Raw genomic sequence first — 26191 nt, forward strand, 5'->3', positions numbered from 1 at the left:
TTCTTTAGCAGTATCTTTCAATTGAGTTTATATATCATCAACATGTTGTGTGTTTGCAATTACACTCTTCTTCAGATCAGCAATGCTGGCAGTTAATTCTTTTTTACAGTCTGCTACTTCCTTCTCTTTTTAAAAATTATCTGTAGTGCTATGAACTTCTTATGAAAGTGCACTTAACCTGCACAGAATCGCTGACATCTCACCCTGTTCATCTTCTTCCTCTTCCTCTGTTTTTATCTCTGTTTAACCAACATTACTTGTTTGTCGCCTCCAATATTTAAACAACTCTAACACACTTCTACATTTTCTTCACTTTTTGAAATAGCAAGATTTAGAAGTAAATACCCATTGACAGGATGAAAATAACTTTAAAGTTCAATACAGGTTCTAATTTGTTCACTTATAATACAGCATTAACATATTATTTATTTGTTTATTTGTTTATTTTACATTTTTATACCACCCTTCCCTATGGCTCTGGGTGGTTTGTATAAAACATTTAGAAACATTTACATAGAACACTCTCAAAATCAATATAACAATATAACAATAACATACCAACTAGAACAGTATTTTAACAATAACTTTGACACTCCCTCAGTAGGTTCGGTCCCTCAGTCTCGGGAGGGGGGGACCTGTAGATGTTATGGGTCAGTTGGCCTCACCAAATGCCTGGTGGAAGAGCTCCCTTTTGCAGGCCCTGCGGAATTGTGGAAGTTCTGGCAGGGCCCTGATCTCTTCGGGGAGCTCATTCTACTAGGTGGGGGCCAGGACTGAAAAGGCCCAGACCCTTGTTGAGGTCCGATGTGCCTCTTTAGGGCCAGGGATCCACAGCCTTTTGGAAGAGGTTCAGATGGTTCCCTTCGACAAAGCACAGAAATTTTCTGATACAGAATATCAGAATGTGGAGGTAAGCCCCTGTCAAGTCTATTGATGAGAGGTATTCTTCAGATTTTAAGGACACAATAATTGATTGTAGCATCGCCATTCTGAAATGTCTCAATTTCACAAAATTGTTAAACTGTTGGCATGGGAATCGATCCAGGCATCCCTGAAGTGAATCAATTTAATACTATCAAAAGATTCCAAGAAGTGGGAGTTGGCAAAGGTGCATCTTTGCTAGTTGTTTCTAGTCCTTCCCCTCCAAAGTGCCCCTGTCATAGACAAATTGGCCATTTACTTTACCAGGAAAAAATCCAGTGGGCCTCTGCCCTAAACCCAGATCACTTTCATGATAGGGATGGCAAAAGTGCTTGGCTTTGGCCTGCTGGCCTAGGCATGGCACAGCCAACAAGGAGATGAACTGTAGTGCCTGCTTTCTCCTCAGCTGGTTCTACAGCCTTCCACCAGTTGTGGGGTGTGTGGTGGCTGGAGTAGATATAGCAGTGGGGCAAGGAATGGCCCTTTTTTTAGGACAGTCTGGGCTGCCTCTGTTCCATGATGTATTTGAAATTATAATTTAAAAGTGTGAGCTATAGTATGGAGATATTATCATACTTAAAAGTTCAATTTCCCAATGTTTTTTACTCAGATCTGCCAGAGTGTTTCTGCAGATGGATTTTCATCAGTGGAGCTTGATGTTCTCCCCTCTATTCCTGCTCTGTAGTGTAGAATACTCCCTTAAATGTTTATCCTGCATCGGTGGCCCTTCAGTATGCTGTTGGATAACCCAAGACAAGCACAACAATATTCAATTACATCTTTGAAGACATCTATTCACTTGCCTGGTTTAGGTAAAAGTAAGTCTCTGCCTCCTGCAGATAAAGTTCCTCCTTCTGTCCTATTGGCAGTCCAGCCAGGAGCTCATAAAACACATGGAAGCTTCTCTCCCCGCAGCTCTAAAAACACAACAAAAAAACAGAAAGGGAGCTTATTCTGTTGCTAAGCCTATTCCATGGCTCAGTATTGGTATAATAAACTGAGGAGGAAGATATTACTCATGAAAGAAAAGAAGCTGCTCTCTGCCAGCAGTTTTCTCTGCTTCACAATAGCTGCCAGGGACAGTGAAGAGGGCTGAAGTTTGTCTGAACTCCTTTTTTTTTCTTTAAGCTAACCCATGCTTACAGACCAGATCAGAAAGCGCGCTTACCAAAACTGGATGGGGTGCTGTTCTCAAATGCACAAATGGCCAGGAATTTGGGCATAATCTTTGATGCCTCCCTATGGATGGAGACTCAATTTACAAGAGTAGTGCAGCTGCCATTCTTCCATCTTTGCCAAGCCAAGATACTAGCACCCTATTTGGGCCCAGAATATCTGGTCACAGTCATCCATTTAACAGTCACTTCCAGACTTCATTTCTGTAACTTTCTCTACATGGGTCTTCCCTTCTTCCTGCCTTGGAAACTGCAACTGATCCAGAACACATCCTCGCATCTGAACATCCAGAAGGACCCATAATTGGCTGGTCCTCCAGCAGCTGCACTGGCTCCCAGCTAAATTCCGGATCCAGTTGAATTCCGGCAAATGCTAACCGGTTGGTGGTCCCCAGCCTCAAAGAAGTATGTTTGGCCTCTACCAGAGCCAGCGTCTTTTCAGCCCTGGCTCCTGCTTGGTGGAATGAGCTCCACAGGGAGATCAGGGCCCTGTCGGAGCTCACACAGTTCCTTAAGGCCTGCAAGACAGAGCTCTTCCACCTAGCATATGGTAAAAGTCAGTGGAATTGAACTGTGATAACATCTGATTGGGGCCTCCCTCAACCTTCCCTCCTCCACCCCTCCGCCCTTATGTTACTAGCAGTTTTTAATCTATTTTATACTAATCTAAACTATATTTAAATATAGTTTTTAGACTTCTAATGGGAATGTAGGTTTCTTGATTTTTATATTGTTTATTTCACTGAGTCTGTGTTGTTCACCATCCCAAGGCATCCGATTGCAAGGGGGCTGTATAGGAGTTGCATAATAAATAAATTAAAATAAAAGACCCCTAAATGCCTGTTTGCCTTTTAATTTCATTTTTAAGTAACTCCATATAAATGGATAGGAAGCTCTTATGCTGAATCAGACTAGTGGCCCCTCAAGATCATTACTGTCTATTCAGACTGACCACAGCTCTCCTGGGTCTCGGGTGGAGGTCTTTTACATCAGGGGTACTGGCAGGGGCTCATGGGAATTGTAGTCCATGGACAGCTGGAGGACCACAGGTTGACTACCCCTGTTTTACATCACCTACTGCTTGGTTCTTTTTAATTGGTAATGCCAGGGGCTGAATCTTCTGCATGTAAAACAGAGGCTCTTCCACTGAGTCACCCCCTCATGCCCTCAGATATTTATAGGTGGAGAATTTGCTCACAGAGGGAGCAGGCAGCAAACATCTAGGCCAAACCTACACTTTTATAATTCACTCATTAGTTTATAGTTCACCTCACATCCCTGTCCTTTTTCCTCCATGTATGTCCTAGTCAATGAACAATGTGGACTTGCAAATCACAGATTTCAGATTTCTCAGTACATAATTCTGTACATACAAACTAGCAAAAGCAGCACTCATTTCTCATGCTCTTACCTGAAAAACAACTCTAGACTTTTCCAAAAGATACTGAGAAACTGACAAGCCCACCATGAGTCCCCTGTGAGAGAAAGAAATAGGCGTAAATTGGGTCAGCTTAATTTACACCCTGACTGGGGACTTAATACAGGAAGAGGGTTGAGTAGCACTGATAAGCAAAAGATGAGAAATAAAATAATAGGTTTCCAATGGGAGTTGTAGAGCCGTGAAGGATCATGATATTATGCTCCACGATCTTCTGATCCAAACAGTTTGAAGTCTACTGGAAACAGGTATCTGAATCTACATCTGGAAGCTTAAAGTCATGAAATTTTAGGGCCCTATCTATGAGCCAAGGAGTTAGATCTCACCCCTCGCTGTTTAAAATATAATCAGCACTGAATCAATGGCAGTCTAGCTACACGGTGATTTCTGTAGATTAGTCTCTCACTAGAAACTGTTTCTGAGAACAACACAACCCCATATCATTGATGGAGTTGAATCTTTTTGATATGCAGATATGGGTGATTTTCCTCTCAAGAGAAAGGTGCTGAGAGACATCCCTAGATGACTATTTCCAAGATATGAATACAGCAAATCTAAACATTCAGTACTCTGTTGATTTCCCATCTTTACTCACTTTCTCAGGTGGACATTCAAGAACTTCCCAAAGCGACTGGAATTGTCATTTAAGATGGTTCTCGCATTGCCAAAGCTTTCCAAGATTGGTAGCACATCACAAGACTAAGGAAAATGGAGATATTGTTATTCCTGAAAAGAATATTCCCAGAATAACCAGTGCTAACGGGATGGGAGCAATTTATAGTTTAGATCAAGTTGGTGGTGATGTTGCTATAATGGATGAGAGTTGTTTAAAGTATGAACAAATAATAGTAGGATCAAATGGGCTTAGACTGCAGCAGTGACCGTTGTAATTATCATTAGAAAATTTTTAGCTGTAAAGATAAATAACTGAAAGGTCAAGGGAAACTCTTGTGAGCATTTCTCAAAACTGTAGACTCATCATTTGTGCTTGCCTGCAACAATATTTTACATGTGTACTGTAACGAAGAGTGATTTGTCTGAGGCAACACCATGAATTTGTCCCGAGGGTGATATCCAAATCTAAGCCAAGCTTAAATTCTCAATGCATTAAGCCACACATTCTTGCTAGCAAATCCTCCCCCACCCCCAAACACACAAACACTTCTTCTGTATCATCAGATCCTCCGCTTCATTTTTCCCCTTTCCCTCTTACTTGGATTTCATGTGGTAGTAATGCCAGTCTAGTCTCACACTGGGAATGTACAGTGTTGCAGTAAATTGTGCATTTGTTGGGTGCAAGGAGGATATTGCTTCTGTGCTTTGTACTGAATCCAGCATACCACCAGTGCCAAATAAAGTTGCATTTATTAATGATAATAATAAAACCATACCTGTTTCTTGCCACAGATTTCTTGCGGCTGGTACAACCTGGACAAGTACCGAATAATTGCTTTGGCAGTTTCAGTCTTTCCTGAGCCACTGTGTCCACTTAAGTAGGAAACATTAAAGGGTAGGGGGAGAAATCCCAAAGCGAGCACTGTTATCTAGATTGACAGACCAGTAATCATGGACCAGTACGCTGCAGCACAGTGGCACTGCTGGAAAGAGCAGCTTACTTCATATAAAGAGTAAGATATGGATATTTTAAAAGATTAATTCATAAGACAAAACAAAGAGGCAGTGTGCTACTTTAACTGCAAAGCAATACTCCTCCAGGAACTCTTGCCTTTAGTAGTGATGGGTTCCTCCATAAGTTAGACCAAAGAAGCCAAGTATAAGCAATCCCCCCGCCCCCATGTATGATGTTTTCCTACATGTCCTAAGTTAGAATAAGTATTTGAGACAGCCTTTCTCAACTTTTTACCATTGAGAAACGCCTGGAACTTTATTCAGGCTTCAAGAAACCCCAGAAGTGGTGTGATCGCACAGAATAGGGTTAGGAAGCATAGCTATGTACACATCCACCCTCCTTTTCCCACTCCTCCAAGCCCATCATTGGCCATGAGGAGGGCGGGTCAACATGACCATCTATAATCACCCGAGAAATGTTGAATAAATTAAAAATATTACATATATATAAAATAATTACCGTATTTGCTGGCGTATAAGACGACTGGGCGTATAAGACGACCCCCCAACATTTCCACTCAAAATCCAGTACTATGGGCTACTATGTCTATCCCAGCTATGTCTATCCCAGCTATGTCTATCCCAGCTGAAGTGCACCCAGCGTATAAGACGACCCCCCCCCCACTTGGAGGCATGTTTTTCAGGGGGGAAAAGTAGTCTTATACACCAGCAAATACTGTAACTTCCATCCATTTGGGAACCCCTTCCAGGACTCTCATGAAACCCTGGTTGAGAAAGCCTGATTTGAGATAAACCAGTAACTCCTTTCTTCCTAGTCCAAGGAAAGTATCTACAGCTTGATGTCCCCCCCAACCCCACATTTCATAGGTACTGGTTAGCTGTGAATGCAGCTATTTCCCTAAAGAGAGGGAATGCCTGAGGGAAAACCTCAAACCTTTTTTTCTTCCCACAGCATGTGCACTAAGGAGTAAAGCAGTGGCTTTAATTACACTTGTATCTCTTCAAGTCAATGATGAAGAAACAAGACAAAAAGAACTCTCAGAAGATTTGACCTCTCTCTCTTACCTGATGATAATGCATTGCTCTCGCGCCGAGCTCTGAGAGAAGGTGTATGCCATTTCTGTGATAGCAAAAATATGCCTGGACAAAAAAGAAAGAGAGTTCCACTTTAGTCTCCTGAATTTTCAGTTTATTAATTCCAATCCATTCATTTTTTTAAAAAAATCAACATCAGCAACAATATCCTGATTGAGAAGTAGTTTTGCATACACATGTAGATTTGAAGAAAGTAGGGTTTTGGGAGGGTGGAGAGGGGATCCATCATAATGGATATAGTTCTTATATTCTAATATTGGGACATTAGTGTACAGAATATGCCTTTAACTCTTCTCGAGTGGGATAACTAAGGTTCATGCCCATGCTAATCACTTCTTAGAGTGCATGTTCAATAGTACTTATGAAAGTGAAGCTTGCACAGAAGCATTCTTAGAACAGTGTACCTGGGAGGCATCCTATACTTAAAAACAGTGCATAAAATTATTAAAAACAACTTCACCAGCCACCAGGAAGAGGGGGTCGAGCATGTGGACGGCCCTTTAAATAGAGGGCCTGGCTTGGCCCGCCTCGCCCTCTCCGGATCAGCACAGGGCCGGCCAGACCAGACATGTGGCTCCTGGCCCACCCATGCCTGCGCCGGACCTACCTGAGGCTGGTCACATTGTCCTTTTCCAGACCAGACATGTGGCTCCTGGCCCACCCATGCCTGCGCCGGACCTACCTGAGGCTGGTCACATTGTCCTTTTCCAGACCAGACATGTGGCTCCTGGCCCACCCATGCCTGCACCGGACCTACCTGAGGCTGGTCACATTGTCCTTTTCCAGCCCCGCCCCACCGCGTCTGCAACATTGCAACCAGCTGTGAGTACAAGGCCACCTTTCTTATAACAGTGTACCTGGGAGACATCCTATTCTTAAAAACAGTGAGTAAACTGTTTTCCACCTTCACTCTTGTTTGAGTGAAACATTCCCAGAAGTCCCAGGAAAAGGCAGCATTTTGACAGATAATTATAAATAGGATTGTCAGAATAGAAGGAAGGGAAATATAGACCTACGGTGAACTTCTAAAGAGCATCCCTTTCTGATGTTGGATCATCACATCCTCTGAATACTGATTGAGAGGCCTGAATGGATTGATGCAAACTAAGATCTGCCCGATGTAGGTCTAGGAGGAAACAGAGGAGGGCTTGGCTTTACTTATACTCACTGACTGTATATAAAGGAGTAGCAATGTCAAAGCTAATCCCCTCCCTTCTATAAGACCTTACCGCCCATAGGACAAAGGCCATACTGAACCACAGGCAGTTCATCATTACTCTCCATACTAGAAATCAGTATTCTTCACCCACACCTCCCTCTCTTACATAAAGACACATGCATTTCTTATCCCAAATCATGACCATATATTAAGAATGTAATAGTCATACATAAATCAAATTGAGATGGAATCTCCTTTTCAGGCAAAGCAATATGGAGCTTTCACAGACTTCCCTACAGAAAAAAAGACAAAATCCTTATTTTAAAACAGTGTATCATGCTTAACCCTTTAAAAATAACTAGTCAGATAAACACCATAAACCTATCTGAGGAGTAAAAGTGAAAGAGCTCCACTAGCAGTGGCTCTGTTACCTGAAATGTTTCTAGAATATTACAGATCACAGAGTTCCAGTCTGAGATTTAAAAGCAGCATGATGTTTGCCTTAGGTTGCATTATTTATCCCATTGTGATATCTGCTCAGAGGTTTTGCAGGTCATTGAAACAATACAAATATTTGCAATGCATATGCATCAGCACTTCAGGTAAGGCATTGAAAATATCATTTGTCAATCCCAGGTTGAAGTGTGAGAAACAGTATACAGCTCCCAGATCAATATTCAGCGAACGCTCCCCCAAAACCTGGCTTTGATTTTTTTTTTACTGTTTTTAAGTAACTAGCAGTCATGGGTATGGAGATAAGTTTCACAAAAACATTTTGTGAAATGAAAATGTGCAATGGTAACAAGTCATAAGTAGCACACAGTGACTGTTTCAAAACTTATGTGTTCTTAAATCTGCTTGGAAATTTATGTTTTTCAGACTTCCTAAAAAATGTTTCCTGTCAGAAGCCAACAGTGGGTAAGCTGTAGTGCTCTTTTTTGTTAATAGCAGTTTACTTTTTATGGCAGTTAACACCCTACCCCACAACTTGTACTGAACTGAATTTTCAGGACTCAGCAAAATGTAGGATACAAATTGCAGGAATACCAACCTCTGGGAGTGGGCCCCAGCCCCTACTCCTCCAAAAGGTTCTTCAAACACACTCCTTTCTATTCCCAAACCCAAATCAAATGATTTATTTGAATGTAAACATAAAGCAATAAAATATTTCCAAGGTTTCACCAGAGTTTTTGAATTGCTTATTTGACATTTTACTACTGAGCTAATGAAGCCAAGTTTAACTCAAGCCTGTACCAATGCCCATGCAACTGGATGTTCCCTCTAGACACATCTTTGCTATACTTACTCCAGTCTCGAAAGGTCCTCAACCTTCTCCAGTTCCAAGTAGCAATCCTCATATTTGTACTTCCAGAAGATATACAAAAGGCATGGATAGAAATTATGAAAGACCAATTCAACAACATTCTCCACACAAAGACTTTTTGCATCTAGTGGCTACTACACAATACACCAACCTGCTTTTGTGCCAAGTCTATCTCAAGGATATCTTCAGCGCCATCTTCTGTCTCCCATCTTTCTCTTGATACAGTTGACCTAGGACTCTTGGCCACATTCTGCTCTGTATATATAGTCCACTTACTTAAATTCTCAACAGTGAGCCATGGAAGCAAGGTTTCAGAGTTCAGCCAAGCCATAGGGTCACACCTAAGAGGCTGTTCCTGAGTCCAATGAACTTGGTTCACAGCTTCTGATGCAGTTCTCTGAATGAAGTCTGTCATACTTCCAACTTCTTCCTTCTCCATGTTGGAAGGGACAGGGTCCTGTGACCCATCCCCTTCTACTGAAAAAATGTACTTGTCAAATCAGTTCCTAGTTACTGTATATTCAAAGATATCTGAGTTTGCAGTTTGTAAGTGAAATTGTCATCCTTTTCTGAGGAAATGAGAGGTAACTTCACTTTCTGCTCCAGGGCATAACTAGAGATACATTATAGTATACATAAGAAAATATTATTTTGACTGACTGGTTCACCTCAGGAATTTCGCTTCCTTTTCCAAGAAGGAATTAGCTGAGGGAATTTTTAAAATATCCCTATAGCAACGAGTTTTCTGATTCTAGATTCTGGTGGTTAAAACTCTATTATCAAGTAAAGCCAAAACAAAATTAGGAAAATAATAATGGGATGATTCAGGAAGACTATTATAAAGAGAATGGAACTCTGGATTACACACCTGCGCATAGAAAGTATCATCTGCTATTGTTTCATTTTTTTCTAAATAAGTAACAACATGTATTGTTGTTGTCTAATACTCTGAGCTTTGATTCAAATGGGTAGCCGTGTTGGTCTGAAGTAGCACAATAAAATCAGAGTCCAACAGAACCCTTTAAGACCAACAAAGATTTAATCAAGGTGTGAGCTTTCGAGTGCAAGCACTCGGTTATAGTCTGGGAAACAGTGCTTTCACTCAAAAGTTCACGCCTTGAATAAATCTTTGTTGGTCTTAAAGGTACTACTGGACTCTGATTTTACTCTGAGCTTTGTTCAGATTTCTGTAATCTTAGTCCTATTATATTGCTTATTAGATTCCCCACCTTATTGATTGCATTGATTTCCATAGTGTAATCTGCTTTGAGTCTCAGTGAGAAAGGAGGACTATAAATATAGTAAAGTAAATAAAATTTTCTTTTACTTTGAAGTTAATGTTTCAGTGTGGCTTTATGAGGGGAATGTAGCATATAAGTTTCATCCCCACACAAGATAATTCTCCTAGGCTCAAATTAAACAATTTTATTCAATTTGTATGATTTTTATTTCTGTATTAATTCCAAGTCCCAGCCCCAGAGTTGGAAACAGATATCACGACCATAGAAAATGAAGGAGAAGGGCAGGAGAACAGAGATTAAAAGGCTAGAGAAGGGAGACCAGGTAGGAGAATATGCCCTGGTTCCCTCACCCTGAATTCAGGATTACTTCTACACAGAATCTGGAACTTTAGTATGTTTGTGGCCATAGATTAGAAACCTGAATTGCAGGGAAGCCGACAAAAGAGAGAAAAAGAAAGCCTAAATTTAGAAGAAATAAGGAATAATAAATCACAGTAGATAATTCAAATCTACATACAAAGTAGCCTATATTATTTTACATGAACAACTGGAGCCACTTCCATACAGTGGCCAGCTAGATGCCCAACTTTTTGTTGTGAGCTTCCACATGATGTCATCCTCATTAAGCCAGAGAAACACAAACAGCGGGGGAGAGAGCATGCATACCATTATCAGCACTTGACACAACAGATTACTAGGTGGTGATGGAGGAGAGCAACAAATGGCACAGGCATGGGATATGCAGATCATAGAGTTGGAAGGGACCTCCAGGGTCATCTAAGTTCAACCCCCTTCACAATGCAGGAACTACCTGCCCACCCACAGTGACCCCAATTTCATTCCCAAGTGATTCCCCCGGCCCAAAATCTCCAGAATCCAGCCTGGCCAGGAGGAAATTCACCTACCATCCCACAGCTGCAATTAGCAATTCCCTGGATATGCAAGGAAGGGCCACAAGAGACAAACACTGGGACATCCCTTCCTGCCAAACCCACTCACAATCTGCCTAAATTCATAAAATCAGCATTTCTGTCAGATGGCTATCTAGCCTCTGCTTAAAGACTTCTATAGAAGGAGAGAATACTACCTCCCGAGGAAGCCTGTTCCACTGAGGAACCACTCTGTGCACTTATACCCCATCTCTGTGAACCTATACCCCATTCACTGCTATTTCCACAGCAAGGGCAACTTCTGCCTTTGTTCAAAGAAGCCTCAAGATACTATTCACTCTCCCTAGGGCTTTGTTTGACTTACCTGGAGGGGATGCATCAGGCCAAGAACTGCAAGCATGTCCCTGGCTATTCCTTTGGCCATCTGGCTTCATGAGTTCATGTTGGAACTTACCACTTGGCTGGACAGACATTCCTGCTTTTCTTCTTGATTGATGACACAACTGTTTCAGTGACTTGCAATTGTCAGAGGTTCCAAGAGAGGCATTTTTTGACTTCAACAGTTGATGAACTCTGGGAAATACAACAGCAAACTTAGCATCAGGAATATTCTTATCTTCCTGAGGCAGCCGAGTGGAACTCCTCTGAGGTAGACAGTTGGCTTCATTACGAGGGAAATTACTTGGAGAAATTCCTCCTTCTTCCAGTTTTTCTGTCACTTGTGTGTCTTCATCTGCAGCCTGAGAACATTTTAGCAAAGATGATGATTTGTTACTCAAATCCTTCCTCATTTGCTCTACTGTTGAGTCACAGGAGGTTTTGTTGCATCGTTTGACCAGTCCAGCTGTACTAACAATTCTGATAGCCATTCTTCTCCTGAATCCAAATGACTTGCTGCTCCTTTTCATCTTACCAAGCTTCTTGAAGAGCCATCCTGAGATGCCAACTGCACGTGCCACACTTAAGAAACGATCTTTCAGAGTTGTTTTCTTGAGAGACTTATGGCTCAGCCAACGGGTTACTTTTCTAAAGGCTGAAAGTGTACATAGAGGTCTTGTTTGTTTGACCAACAAGTCTTTTTCAGTATCTTCCTCTCCAATAGTGTTTTCCTCTATTTCTTCTTCCTCTCTTGTCCCCAGGGCTTGATGGGAAGTCAGACTGACCTTTCCAATTGTTTTTCCAACTTTCTTCCTTTCAGCAGAGAGGTTTTTATTATGAGAGAATGAGCTTGAAACAGTGGAAAAACTTGATCTAGATTCTCGACTCTCCTTAGATCTAGAAACCACTTGGTTGTTGCTTGTGGCATTCTGTTTTGAATGATGACTCTGAGTCTTCTCCAAGTCAGAGTCAGTTTCTGCTGCCCTTGGGAGAGAGCATTTGCTACTTGCATTAGCATTATTATGCTTGCCCTTGAGGTTCAGTAGGGTTTGGGATTGTGAAGTCAGTTGACCATATCTCTTTGTAAACAAAGCCACTACATTTGCTCTGTTCTTAATACCTGAAAAACAATCTTCTTGGCTTTTTTGAACATCTAAACGTGTGTTCTCTTTTAACATCTCAGGTTTGCTGCAAGATTGCCGTCTATGTTTTGTTTGTTGTGCTGAGAATGTGTTTTCAGCCTCAGCCATTTTGCCACTGACGTTTACATTGTCGTCTGCTTGATGACTCCCTTGATGAATTTTGCTTGAGCCAGTCTTGAGTGTCTTCGATCGTACAGGTCTTTTCTTTTTGTTACTTTTTATTTCTGCAAGGCTACTGGTCTCATTTTCATCTTCCTCGCTGCTATGTTTATTTTGCTGGCAATCAGAGTCTTCTTTGCTGCTGCTTCCTTCTGAGGGATTTTCCTGCTGTCCTTCACTGCTCACTTCCTCCATGGTGCTTCCAATGTGGTTGTCTGAACCACTGTCATCATCACTTAGCTCATTACTAAAATTTGAAACAGCTTTTCTTGGCACAGACCTTTTCTTCTTCCCTTTTATTGTCTCCTCTGTCTCTGAGCCACTCTCTTCATACTGGGATTCTTGTTTTATGTTGGCTGCCTCTTCACTTTCACTGGATGTTTTATGAGACTCTTGACACACTCTTCTTTCTTTGGAAAGCTGAGTTTCCACAATGGTAGGTAACAATTTCTTTCTATAGAGTACCTCATCATCTTCCAACAAGTGTCTTCTGCCTTCTCTGACTTTGGACTTGTTTTTTGGGGCTTTGGTCTTGTTCTCTTGGCCTCCTCCTCTTGGGTTCCAATTTTTAACCTGAGAATCCGAACAAGAGGAATCATCTGAGTTCACAGGATTTGCTTTGGAATATATTTTGACAGACTTCCTAATATGTGTCTTCCTGCAGCCTCTGCTCCTACTCCTGGCAGCCTTCCGGCTGGCCTTACAGTGACCCTTTTTCTCACACTGTTCTCTGCTTTCAACATTACTTCTTCTTTGGTGTACCTCCAACTTCCAAGGAGGACCTTCCCCACTTTCTATTGTGAGGGATTCTATATCAGGGACACTTTTCCCCTTGATTGGTTGTCCTTTGTTTTTCTTTTTCAAAGTATGTTTCTCTTGGCTTTCAATGTCCTTTGGTTCATAGCTTCTAATACTGATATTATGTCTTCTTTTAATCTTCTTTCCCTTGAATGTCAGCTGTTCTTTATGTCTTCCACTAGAACAAACTTCTTTGTCCCTGGAATCTCTCTTCCCTCTTCCCTTTTTTTTAAAGTCACTCTCCTTCCTTTCCTGTATCTTAGTCTCTGTCTTGTTCTTTGTTGTGCCATGCACACACACAACAATGTCGTTGTCTGATGATAAATCTTCAGAATTAGTTTGACAGGTACTTTTTGTTTTCTTCTGTTTTATATTCTGCATCTTAGACCCATCAACATGATTTTTCTTTTTCTGAGAAATATCTGCTATACCCTGGTTTTCAATCTTGGCATTCTTTTCTCTGGATGTTTTGTGCTCTGCCTTTGATCGTGGAATTGCCATTGTTCCTAATCTTATATCATCTATGAAGACAAATTCCAGAGAGGTAGCCTTGTTCATCTGTGGTAGAAAAAGAACTGTTTTTTTAATACCCCACTTTTCACTACCAGAAGGAATCTTGAAGCACCTTTCCCATCCTCTTCCCACAGCCTGTGAAATAGGTGGGGCTGAGAGAGCTCTAAAAGAACTCCTCTGTAAGAACAACTCTAACAGAACTTTGACTAGCCCAAGGTCACCCAGCTGGTTACATGTGGAGGAACGGGGAATCAAGCCCAGTTCTCCAGATTAGAGTCTGCCACTCTTAACTCCTACAAAACACTGGGGCACCTTAAGACGAACACAATTTTATTCTAGCATAAGCTTTTATGGACTATAACCCACTTCTTCAACTGAGAAACAATGTACTATATTGACACCAAAGACCTTCTAAGAAAAATACAGTCTTTGAACGGCCACCAACATGGTTGGTTCTGTATGCCAACATCCCACTCAAAAATGGATTACAGATCATAAGGAATATGATTTCTGACAACACCACAGCTAACTTTGCCACCAAACGGTGCCATTCTGTTCTCACTCATAACCACTTCAAATCTGATGGCAACTTTTCTTTTTTTTCACATGGGCACAGCCATGGGCACCCACATAACTTCTTAGTATGCTAACATCTTTATGGCTGACGGAGCAACACTTCCTAAACTTCTGTCCACTCACAATTCTCTTATTCTTAAATATTCACCTGATGAAGTAAAAAACCCCACAGTTTAATAAAGCCAAAATGGTACCTAGAGAAAACCTTTTACAAAGACAAGCCCAAAAGAGACAGCAATAGAATACCACAACTGGTCACATACAACTTTCATCTCAAAACAGTTCGACACATCATGAGTGACTTACAATATCTACTGGATAATGACAGTTCTCTTCCACAAGGACTGTGGGGCAAACCTTTCCTTGCCCACAGGCAGCCTCCCCCCAGTCTTAAACAATTCTTCACTCACAATAGTACAACATCTAATTTGAACCTAGAGACTGGTACCAGAGTTTGCAATAAACCCAGATGTCAACTTCGCTGCCATGTACACCCAGACATCTCCAGACTACAGAAGTCAGTTCTCCCAGAGAAAATGGATGCTTTGGTGGGTGGACTGTATGGCATTGCACCTAAGGCTCCAGACCCAAATCTCTAGGATTTTCCTAGTCTGGATTAGCAACCCTACCCCCACCACCACCCCACCAGTGGTCAGAGGGAAACTGGAAACTGTACTTTAAGACCACATTTTCATTTTTTTTTTCATATCAAAATATGCTGGGTTTCTTCACAATCTCTTTCTGTGCTCTTGTCTAACTCACCAGGCTTATCTCTCCTGATTCCAGAGATGATATCGGCAGCACAACTTCACAAGTCACAGTAAAACTTAAGGCTTTAAAGCACACATTTCTTCCGCTTCCCTAATAATCTGCAAAAGCTCATCCTGATGTCCCCAGACAAATCTACTTTAATTGTAAACTGGGATTGAATGAGGATGCTTTTGCAGTGATGGAACAGTGGAGGACAAAAGAAAACTGGCATTAATAATTGAAGATTCGCTATGGCACTATTGAACTTTTCAACCAACAATGGCACCAGATGGTGAGCAGAGTCTTGAGAAAGTGGAGAGCATGGGCTTTGGTACAGTCTAGCAAATGTGCCAGATTCAGACATATTGACCAAATGTGAAGCTCTAAAAGACAACAGAATTGTTACTGGTACTAACGTTCAGTTTTATTTATTTAACTGGATGTATTATTTCATTCATTTAGCTTATACACCACCCCTCACTGTGATGTTTATCTTGTTTTTCCAAACAAATTCCTCAAAGTAATCAGTATGGGGAGAACATTCAGCATTATAATTTTGTTTTGGCAGTATTTCTAGCATTAATCAATAGGGTTTATACAGATAATTGCTCCTATCTCCACCAACTTGGTGGACTGACCTCTCGGAAGAGCTAAGGTCCCTATTGGAATTGTCAGCTTTCCGCTGGACCTGTAAGACAGCGCTCTTCCACCAGGCGTATGGTTGAGGCCAGTACAGGATCCTGGAGTTACCATGGGTGGATCCCTAATGTGTGTGTCAGGTCAGAGCCCTTGTTCCCAGGGAAAGAGCTTTTGACCCATGTGCTGAACGGAGGGGGGGGGGAGAGAGAGTTTTTTTTGGAATTCCTATCGACTGCCATCTTGTTAATTGTTTCAAGGGGTGTTTTTAGAAGTTTAACTGTGTTTTTTTAACTGTAAACCACCGCGATTCAACTGAGAAAGGTGGCATATAAATAATTAAATAAGTAAATAAATAAATATAAAAAATAAATACAAAACAATTCCCTGTACTTTTACTGTTATGAATGCTAGCTTAAATACAGCAATAGTCGTAGTATTGTAGCCTTCTTCTATATAATGCACAATACTCTTGTGCTGAGCACCTTACTGGAGCTTTTCTCCTTGTGGTTGCTAGCAGAACTGTGTCTGTTGATGTTCTGGGGACTGGAAGAGGAAAAGCATATCTAACTTCTGAGTTGGGAGGGTTATAAAATAGCAAGGCATTATTGTGCAGGGACTATTGCTTTCTGGGACTGGGTAAAAGTCGGATCTATATAATTTAAAATAGTTTTTAAACAGATCCTCAGGAATTGATATAATTTTTACATAGACACAATATAAAACCAACGTCATATTGAAGAACATGTCTCAGTCTATCGGAAGCAGCACAAAAAATCCTGCATCCACCACTTTTTGGTATCACAATGGCGCAAAAATTAGGGTCCTAAGCATGGCTCCTCATTATGAAACTGTTGTGTCACCATAAACTCACCGTTAAGTCACATATGCCCAAGGACACAGATTGCACCACAAAAATTACACATCCACAACTTCATGGCACCACCACAGTATCAAAATATTGTTGTTACCCAGATTGGATGTCTCCTGAATTTAGGTGAAGGAATTTGCAATTTACTTTGAGACCTAATGAGACTCTCATTATGAGAGGCAGATAACTACAATAAATCGACCTATGAATAACATGTTATTCCCTTAACATAGCAGTCCCCACCTTTTTAAGGTTGAGGACCACCTCCGGGGGTGGTGAAGAGCCGGCAGCTCAGGCACCGCACATGTGTGCTAGCACCCCTGGTGGTGAAAACGTGCATGCGCAGCAGCTCTGCGCACGCGCGTTTCACCACGCTGGCGCGCCTGCGCGGGAGCTCCAAACCTGTGCGTTTGTGCCCGCCGGCGTTTCGGCGGCCGCGCCTGCGTCTTCTCCCCCCAGCTCTCACAGCAGAAAACTAGCCAGGCTGCGGCCTCCCGTGGCCTGGTGAGCTTCTCTCGGGGGGGGGGGGAGGCAGGCCTGGTGGCCCACTAGTGGGCCGTAGACAACAGATTGACTAACCCTGCCTTAACAAACTGTAAATAAACCAGTCAGACAAAGAGCGCTTGCACTCGAAAGCTCACGCCTTGAATAAATCTTTGTTGGTTTTATTGCTACTGGACTCTGATTTTATTGTGCTACTTCAGACCAACACGGCTACTCATTTGAATCTGTAAATAAACCAGTTCAAAGTAAAATGAAAAGTTGTTTTTATTAAACAGTTTTTAAAGTGCAAGCACACAAAGGTACATACACACACAAGGAATCTAAAGGAAAAATAGGGTGAAAGGGGATCACATTTTGGGGGAAATAGGCAACCTTTACTATCACAACATGGAAAGGTCCAAGGAGACAGCAATAAAACAATAAAGAAGAGGAGGTGGAGGTGTGATGAGGGGGAGGTGTGATGAGAATCCCAGAGCACACACAATACTGGTTCTGGAGTGGCTCAAGGGTAGTCATCTGAAGCTGAAACTGACAGAGGTTCTGTGGCTGGGGAGAAAAAGCCCAGAGCAGGAAGCGTACCTCCCCTGCTTGGATGGAGTGCACATAAGGCCAGGAATTTGGGTGTGAGCTTTGATGCCTCCTTGTCTATGGAGGCTCAAGAATAGCAATGCTGGCATTTTTCCATCTTCGCCAAGCTAAGCTACTAGTGTCCTATCTGGCCCCAGAGTACCTGGCCACAGTAATCCCTGCAACGGTCACATCTAAATTCCACTGGGTATTACATTGATCATTTAAATTGATTTTAATTGATATAAAATGCATTATACTATCGTGTTTATGTATTTATTGTTTATACTTGAAGTGAGCTGTCCCAAGATGGCTGGGTCAAGAGGGGCGGGCTATAAATATAAATTTAAAAATAAATAAAATTCACAAAAAAAATTGTATCCTAAAACAATGTGCTTGATGTGATTTCTATGTATGATAAAGAAACTAAAAGGCATGTAATTGGTATCTCCGGAGTTAAGAGAAAGCCCAGAGTGAAACCTCAACAGTTTCCCAGGAACAAAAAAATACCTGATTCCTCTATTGGGGTAGTGCCAAAGATGTTAATGTGTCTTGATGACCCTGGATTATAGGGTCAGGGAGTTACTAAAGTGAGTCCTGCTTTTAGTGCTAATGGGTGTGACTGGGAAGGACAGATTAGGAGTTCATTAGATTAACAGCACTTTGCTGGAGATCCTATTGTTCCAAATATGCATCCTTGCTTTGGGAGGGGAAAGGAGTCTATTAATGAGTCAGCCCCTGCTATTCCACTAATCTAATCTAAAGAGTCCAGGCAAGTTTTGGAGACCTATTATCTGGCTAACATCCATGTTTTCTGCTTGGGAAGCAGACCGTATACCTTTTACATTTAAACGTGTTTGCCATCTATTCCAAAGCCCATCTCTGCCAGACAGTGCACCGCAAACATAATATCTGAGATGTTATGGAAGGGCATTTATGTTTATACTGCCTATAAACAGTCCCTCAGAGTGACAAGAGCTCTGGCTACTAACAGTTCCAATGCATGGATCCTCATGGATCCTCACGCTTTTGTGTTGAGTAGCCCCAAACTCAGCATATGAAGAAGCAGCAGCAGTGTTGATTTTTATACTCTAGTTTTCACTGCCTGAAGGAATCTCAAAGCACCTTTCAATGACTTTTCCTTCCTCTCCCCACAACAGACATCCTTGAGTTAGGTTTGGCTCACTGAGCCCTGATGTTACTGCTCTATCAGGACTGTGATGAGCCCAAGGTCACCCAGCTGGCTGCATGTAGAAGAGCGGGGAATCAAATCCTGCTTGCCAGATTAAAATCTGCTAGTCTTAACAGCTACAGCACACTAGCTGCATATAATCAGATATTATGCGCATAGCCACAGATTACACCAGAAAAATCACAGATCTATTGCCTTGTGGCACCACTGAAGCACAGATTCTAACAGAACATCATTTTTAAAAATACAGAATCACCCCAAAATTACCACCAAACTATATATCATTTCCAAAGTCATAGATTGTACCACTAAAATAATGGATTCACAACTTTGTGGAGCCAGCATGGTACAAAAATATGGTTCTTTAGTATGAATCATCATGGATCCTCAGGATTTGAACTTTTGGTCATTTGTCACATAGTCATATGTTGCACCACAAAAATAATAAATCTACCACTTCGTGGCAGTGCCTCAACACAAAACAAGTATTTCTGAAGCACAGATTCTCATGCATTGAGTCATCCAAGACTCACCATCAAATTATGCATTATGACCATAGCCACAGATTATACCGGAAAAATCATGGATGTACTGCTTCATGGAACTGCCACAATGCAAAAACATGATTCCTAGGCACAGATCCTCATGGATCTTCAGGATTTCTGCACTGGGACATACCAAATTCACATCATGTTTCATGTCCATAGCCACAGCTTGCACTAGAAAACTTATGCACCCATCACTTTGTGGAGCTTCCATAGTGCAAATATGGAGTTCAAAAGTATGGGTTCTCACGAATCCTAGAATTTTTATGCTGGATCACCCTACACTCATTATCCAATCAAATATCGTATCCATGACAAATCTACTGCTTTGTGGCACTGCCACGTTGCAAAAAAAAATGGTTCTGAAGCATAGATCTTCATGGAGCTTCAGAAAATTACATTTGATCACCCAAAATTAATCATCCAACCATATAACATGTCCAAAGTCACACTTTGCACCACAATACTTATGCAACCATAGCACTGCCAAGGTGCAAAAAATGTAGTTCCAGAGCATGGATACTGATGAATCTTCAGGATTTTTACATTAGGTATCCCCAAACTGACCACCAAATCTCTTGTCATAACTATGGACACAAAATACACCACAAAAATCACAGATCCATTGCTTTATGGCATTGACATGGTGCAAAAACATGCATTCAAAACATGGATCTTCATGAGTTCATATGATTTTTATGTGGGGTAACCCCAAGTTCCCCACTAAATCATTTGCCACAGATTGTGGCCACAGATTGCGGCACCGCCATCACTTGTTGTACCACCATGGCACAAAAACATGACTTGAAGGCACAGATCTTGACATATTCTCATGATCTTAAAGTTGTTGTTGTTAGGTGCGAAGTCGTGTCCGACCCGTCGCGACCCAATGGACAATGATCCTCCAGGCCTTCCTGTCCTCTACCATTCCCCAGAGTCCATTTAAGTTTGCACCAACTGCTTCAGTGACTCCATGCAGCCACCTCATTCTCTGTCGTCCCCTTCTTCTTTTGCCCTCAATCGCTCCCAGCATTACGCTCTTCTCCAGGGAGTCCTTCCTTCTCATGAGGTGGCCAAAGTATTTGAGTTTCATCTTCAGGATCTGGCCTTCTAAGGAGCAGTCAGTGCTGATCTTCTCTAGGACTGAACGGTTTGTTCGCCTTGCAGTCCAAGGGACTCTCAAGAGTCTTCTCCAGCACCAGAGTTCAAAAGCTTCAATTCTTTGACATTCAGCCTTCCTTATGGTCCAACTTTCACAGCCATACATTGCAACTGGAAGACCATAGCATTTACTAGACTACTTGATTTTAAAGTAAGGTAACACAAAAATCACCATCAAATTACTTATCACATCCATTGTTTCATGAGCTTTGGTCTTCAGGTCCCTATTCATTGCTTTCTTCTGCATCTACTCTATTCTGTTCACATTCTTTTTGAAGTGAGGCCTCCAGAACTGCCCAGATCATACAGTGGGACTATGACATCTAGCGATTTAGATGGTATGCCTCTGTTGATACATCCCAAGATCATATCAAAACAAAATCAGAGTCCAGTAGCACCTTTACGACCAACAAAGATTTATTGAAGGTGTGAGCTTTCGAGTGCAAGCACTCTTCCTCAGACTAAGGAAGAATCTGAGGAAGAGTGCTTGTACTCAAAAGCTCATACCTTGAATAAATTTTTGTTGGTCGTAAAGGTGCCACTGGACTCTGATTTTGTTTTGTTGTGCTGCTTCAGACAAACACAGCTGCCCACTTGAATCTATCCCAAGATCATATTAGCCCTTTCCCCCACTGCATCACACTGAGTTCTCATATTCAGTTTACAGTTCTTATGTTCTCCAAGATCTTGTTCACACACACACACTGCTATTCAGAAGTGTGTCCCCATCCAATATGCTTGCTTCCTTTTTTTGCTATCCAGATCTAGAACTTTACACTTGTTGAACTGCATCTTATTCACATCCACCCACTTTTCCAGTGTGTTATCATAGAATCATAGAGTTGGAAAGGGCCATACAGGCCATCTAGTCCAACCCCCTGCTCAACGCAGGATCAGCCCAAAGCATCCTAAAGCAGATCAGATCTGGGTGAATTCTATAAGTTCCAATGTGTTTGCTATTCCTCCCATTTTTGTGTCATCTGCAAATTTAATAATCCCACCACTGCCTCATACTGGTCATTTACTAAAAAATATTGAAATATTTAAAAGTACTTGGCCCAGAAGTGAGCCCTGTGGCACCCAACTGGATATCTCCCTGCCATTAGATGAAATTAAACTGACAACTAATCTGGGAATGGTTCTCCAAACCAGGGGTCCCCAACCCCCGGTCTGCAGCCCGGTAGCGGGCCGCAAAGGCCATCGCCTGCCATAGCCGCGCCTGCCTCCCCCCCTGCAGCGAGAGGGGGGGGAAAGAGGTCGGCATGGCAGTCGGCGCGCCAGCGACGCTAACGCGCACGCGCAGAACTGCTGCGCATGCACGTTTGCACCCCTTGGTGGCCCAAACGTGCATGTGTGGCAACTCTGCGCATGTGTGTTAGCGCCACCTGGTGGCCAAAACACGCATGCGCGGCAGTTCCGCGCGTTCACATTTTTGAACAACTGCGGCAGCCGGGCCGCTGGCTCTCCCCCACCCCCGGAGGCAGTCCCCAACCAGATGAAGGTTGGGGACCGCTGCTCCAAACAATTCCCTATCCCTATCCAAATAACTACCTTAGTCCAATCTTAATCCTCCAGTTTACCCTTCAGAACATTATGGGGAACCATGTCAAAGGCTTTATTAAAATCCAGGGTCAGTCTGTGGTCCCAGTTTTTACATGTGATTTGATACGGGATTTGGGGAGTTATGTGAGAAAAACTAGAGCAGTGGTTCTCAACCTTCCTAATGCCACGATCCTTTAATACAGTTCCTCATGTTGTGGTGACCCCCAACCGGACAATTATGCAAGTGTTCTCTCACAGAAATTGTTCATAATTGTATATACATTGGTTATAAATTGTATAAAAATTGGCAGGTGCCTGGAGGAAGAGCAGCAACAATGACAACGGCCCCCTCGCCAAGCTGCTAAACTAGAAGATCCATGAGGATCTGTACAGATCCAGTTTTTACTTTTTTAGTCCCTTTATTATTCTGATTACCTTTTCATCTAGTGTGTCATACACAAAACTGATGTCCCTAGAAGGGACCAGATAAAGCAGATATATGGTTCTTTATGGTATTGCCAGAACAGAAAAATTCCATTTGAATATGTATTGTCATTGAATCTTAGGAGTTTTACATGGAATCTACAAAAATCAACTGTAAATTCATACATCAGGTCAATGTCTGTGGACTGAACCATAAACATATGGATTTTCTGTTCTGTGGTACTGCAGTGATACAAAAACATGAATCCAAACAGGCAAATCCTCTTGCACTTTCATAATTTCTTCATGGGACATTCAAGTATATAGACCATAACATCACAGATGACATCAATACTGATGCAGTGTACCACCAATAAAAAGCATCATCATGGTGCCAGCCTATGTATGAAATATGAATGCCTGTCAGTTTTACATACAGTTCCTGAAAAATCGCTGTTAAATAACAGATTGTGTTAATTTCCACAGATGGTGGTGTTAGGCCCCAAGTATGCCCTTCACAGTACAAGGAGGAATGCAGCTGTAAGCCTCCATCTTTATTTCTGCTTCACTTTAGCAAGTATGGTTAGGCAAGGGAACCTTCCCAGAAAGCCATGAGCATCAAAAATAGGCCAATGCTGGCTCTATATGAGGTCAGTGTCATCCAAGAGAATTTCTGGCTATCAAAAAAGTGATCCAATTAATCTGCACCAAAGGAAGGGCTGGGCCATTTGCTTCCCCCCCCCCCCCTGGCACAACGAGGACAAAAGAGCTGGCAGCATTTGGCTAGTGGCTAATCTACTCAATGATCCTCCACACCTGAAAATGTGTCTCCTTTTAATGTCTTTTCCTGATGAAGTTACCCTTCTGGTAGCTTTTTTCCTATCCTTAATTACTGGTACATCAAACTCCCATTCAGATGGTGCACCACACCCATTCCAGCCCAAGATACAAAGAAGGTCAATGCCTGAGACACTCTCTGTGCATTACAGCAAATAAACCTTTTTGTCAAAGCCTGGTTTACCCATTAGGAAAGTGTCCACTTCTTTGATATTGTCCCATTAATCCCATCAAACCATTGTTACATTGGGCTGCCATGCTCAAACCTAGGCTGAAGATACAAATCTGGCTATAAAAGGGGGACAGAGATTAGCCATTCCTGTACTCGAGTTTGGCTTTCCATGCATGAAACCCAGTTTACAGGCTGCTTCTTCTTCTGGAACCTTTCCACATCAGATGGTAATTATAACTTTCTTTGAACCAGCTCTTAATCCACTATCACAAATAATCACCTCTTTTGTTTCTTCTATGTGTGTATGTTAGCTTAAATTTGCATGTTTGTATGTTAGGGACTTTTTGTGTTGCTTTTATTTAAAATCCTTTTTAAAATTAATTTCTAAAAACTGCCTCTGCCTGAGATTTCTGGCCAGATACTCCTATACAAAGATGGAGAATCCTGTTTGTTTCCCCTCTCACAAAACCTTGTCTCCTAGCATCACTAATTCCCCACCATAAATTCAGGGGACAGGTGTATTTCAGGTAACAATGCCATGAAAATGTGGACTCATGCTTTTGAGGGTTCAATCTTGAGGAGCTATGCCTTCAGTCCATGTTTTTGCACCATGATGGTACCATGAAGCAATCGATCCATGGAGGTGACAAGTGAATTAATGATAAATTTTACATGAACTAACTTCTAGGAATCTATTCAGATCTATGTTTTTATGTCCTGGTGATGCCACAAAGTGGTGGAGCCGTTATTTTTGTGGTGCAGTCTGTTGGCATGGATATATGTGATTTGATTGTGACTCTGGGGTAACACAGTCCAAAACTCTTGAGGATCTATGCCAATGAACCACATTTTAGTGCTGTGCTGGGGCCACAAAGCATTCGTGATTTCTTTTGTTTCAATGTAGGATCCATGCCTCAGATCCATGTTTTTGTGTTAATTGTGGGCTGCAAAGTATTAGATCAATGTTTTTAAGGTTTGATCTGTGGACCTGGCATTGACATGTGATTTGATACTGGATTTGGCAAAGTGCTGTAGAAAAAAAAATAGAAGATCCACGAGGATCCACCTTTTCCTCCCCTCCCCCCCCCCCCTCTTTATAATGCTGATCCAGCATACCTGCCAGGAAGTTCGGGGCTGCACACACGGGGTCCCCCGCCTATTGTAATAGCAATAGCCTTGGCTTTGTTTTAGAAACGATGAGGCAAATAAGGAATAGAAAGGGGGTGTCCCAGTTTGGGCAGTTGTGCTAAGGGCCTGCCTGCTAAGCAGGAGACCTTGCTTCTTTCGTTTGCTTCTAAGAAGGGTCTTTTTATTCGTTTATTCTCGCCTATGCGTCGGACAAGCGACAACAAAAAAGCCTCCGAAATGTTTCCGTCCCAAATCAACCCCGCTCTGGGTAGGCGAAGGGCCCGCTAGTATTGCAACTGCACGGAGAGGATCTAGCAGGCGCCTCTCCCCGCCTTCCCAAAGAAGGGCCAAGGCTTCGCGTGCAAGGCCTGCGCTCCCTGCAAGCTGATCAGCGCGCGGAGACTGCCGCAGCCGGCGTGCAAAACCGGATTGCTCTTGCACCGCAATCGCATTTGTGTCCGGTGGAGCGTCTGCACGTCTCCGGGCCTGTCCGCACGGGCAAGGAACAAACGTTGGAACAGAACACTCTAGAGCGGAACCGACCGGCCTACTGTGGCCATTGCTTTTTGAAAGGCCAAACGGCTTCGGCTCAAACCGTCCCGCCAACCCTTGATCAACGTCTCCCGATCAGCCCGGGTCTCGGATCCTCGCAGGCGACGGGGGCAGCTTGTTGCGCGCGGGGTGGGGCTTCTTTGGCCTCCCCTTTCTCCTGGCCAACCAAGGGCCCTTGGCCGACTTCCGGGGGTTTCCCCACTCTAGTCCCGAATTCAAATTTGGCCCGCCACCCTTCCCGGCCAGGTGGATCTGGCTCAGACCCCCGCCCCCGCCCCCAGGCGCGGACCAGCAGCAGCAGGTCAGTCAGTGGCCCATCGAGGCAGGGAGCTTTACCTCGTCCCGCTCCTTCGAAGGGCATTTCGAGCCCCCGCGTGGCTGCCCTCCAGACGAGGAACCATCCCCTCTCCCCAGATTTACTCGACAGTTTGCAGCCGGATTTTTTTACATTTCCAAATCTCAGACGGGCCGGTCCCTTGGAATAAACTGGGAGCTGAGTTTGAAACCCGGACCGGCCGCCCGGCCGCCCACCTGCCCCCGCGACAGGCGACAGCAGCGGCTTAAAGCAATCGGGCGGCAACCCGCTTTTCCCTCTCCGGGCACGGGGCGCCCTGCCGAGCGCGGCGGGGACTGCAGTCGACCGCGGCGCTTTAAATCTCCGCTTGCCTGCCGGGCCAGGTCTCGGGTGCCTTTCCTCCCAACAACCTCGGCCGGCGTCCTCCCCTGCTCCGGATTCTCTCGGCGGCAGCCTCGTCGGGGATCCTGTCCCGGGAAGGGGGGGGGGGGTTGGGTTTTTAGCGGGGCCTTCCTAGGGTTGCCCAGCGTGGCTCGTTTCAAATTTCCCCCCTCCGACTGAGCAAATGGGATTGGCCCCGTTGAGAAGGCTCGCGGTCCGCGAGGGCAGGGACTGGC

The 26191-nt window shown here is 43.0% G+C and overlaps 1 protein-coding gene across 1 annotated transcript; it reads right to left on the reverse strand.

The window, feature by feature from the left end:
- Positions 1-1712: 1712 nt before the first annotated feature.
- Positions 1713-26164, reverse strand: LOC143831204 (uncharacterized). The gene is made up of 11 exons (XM_077324268.1): positions 25616-26164; positions 11198-13831; positions 8854-9176; positions 8685-8743; positions 7608-7671; positions 7236-7345; positions 6190-6264; positions 4926-5022; positions 4130-4233; positions 3508-3571; positions 1713-1838 (listed from the first exon to the last, which is right to left on the reverse strand). The coding sequence occupies exons 1-11, from the start codon at positions 25638-25640 to the stop codon at positions 1713-1715; spliced, it is 3681 nt and encodes a 1226-aa protein (XP_077180383.1). The 5' UTR covers positions 25641-26164.
- Between the last annotated feature and the right edge of the window lie 27 nt (positions 26165-26191).

Source organism: Paroedura picta, chromosome 3 (assembly GCF_049243985.1).
Source record: "Paroedura picta isolate Pp20150507F chromosome 3, Ppicta_v3.0, whole genome shotgun sequence".
NCBI lineage: Eukaryota > Metazoa > Chordata > Lepidosauria > Squamata > Gekkonidae > Paroedura > Paroedura picta.

What these genes read in the sequence shown, in the direction of transcription:
- LOC143831204 (XM_077324268.1), bottom strand. Translation starts at nt 25,640, where the DNA reads ATGCCCTTCGAAGGAGCGGGACGAG. An exon ending in ATGCTCTTTAGAAGTTCACC is followed by an intron (nt 6,265 to 7,235) that starts GTAGGTCTATAT and finishes TTTTTTGTCCAG; the next exon opens with GCATATTTTTGCTATCACAG. An exon ending in GAGCAATGCATTATCATCAG is followed by an intron (nt 5,023 to 6,189) that starts GTAAGAGAGAGA and finishes TTCCTACTTAAG; the next exon opens with TGGACACAGTGGCTCAGGAA.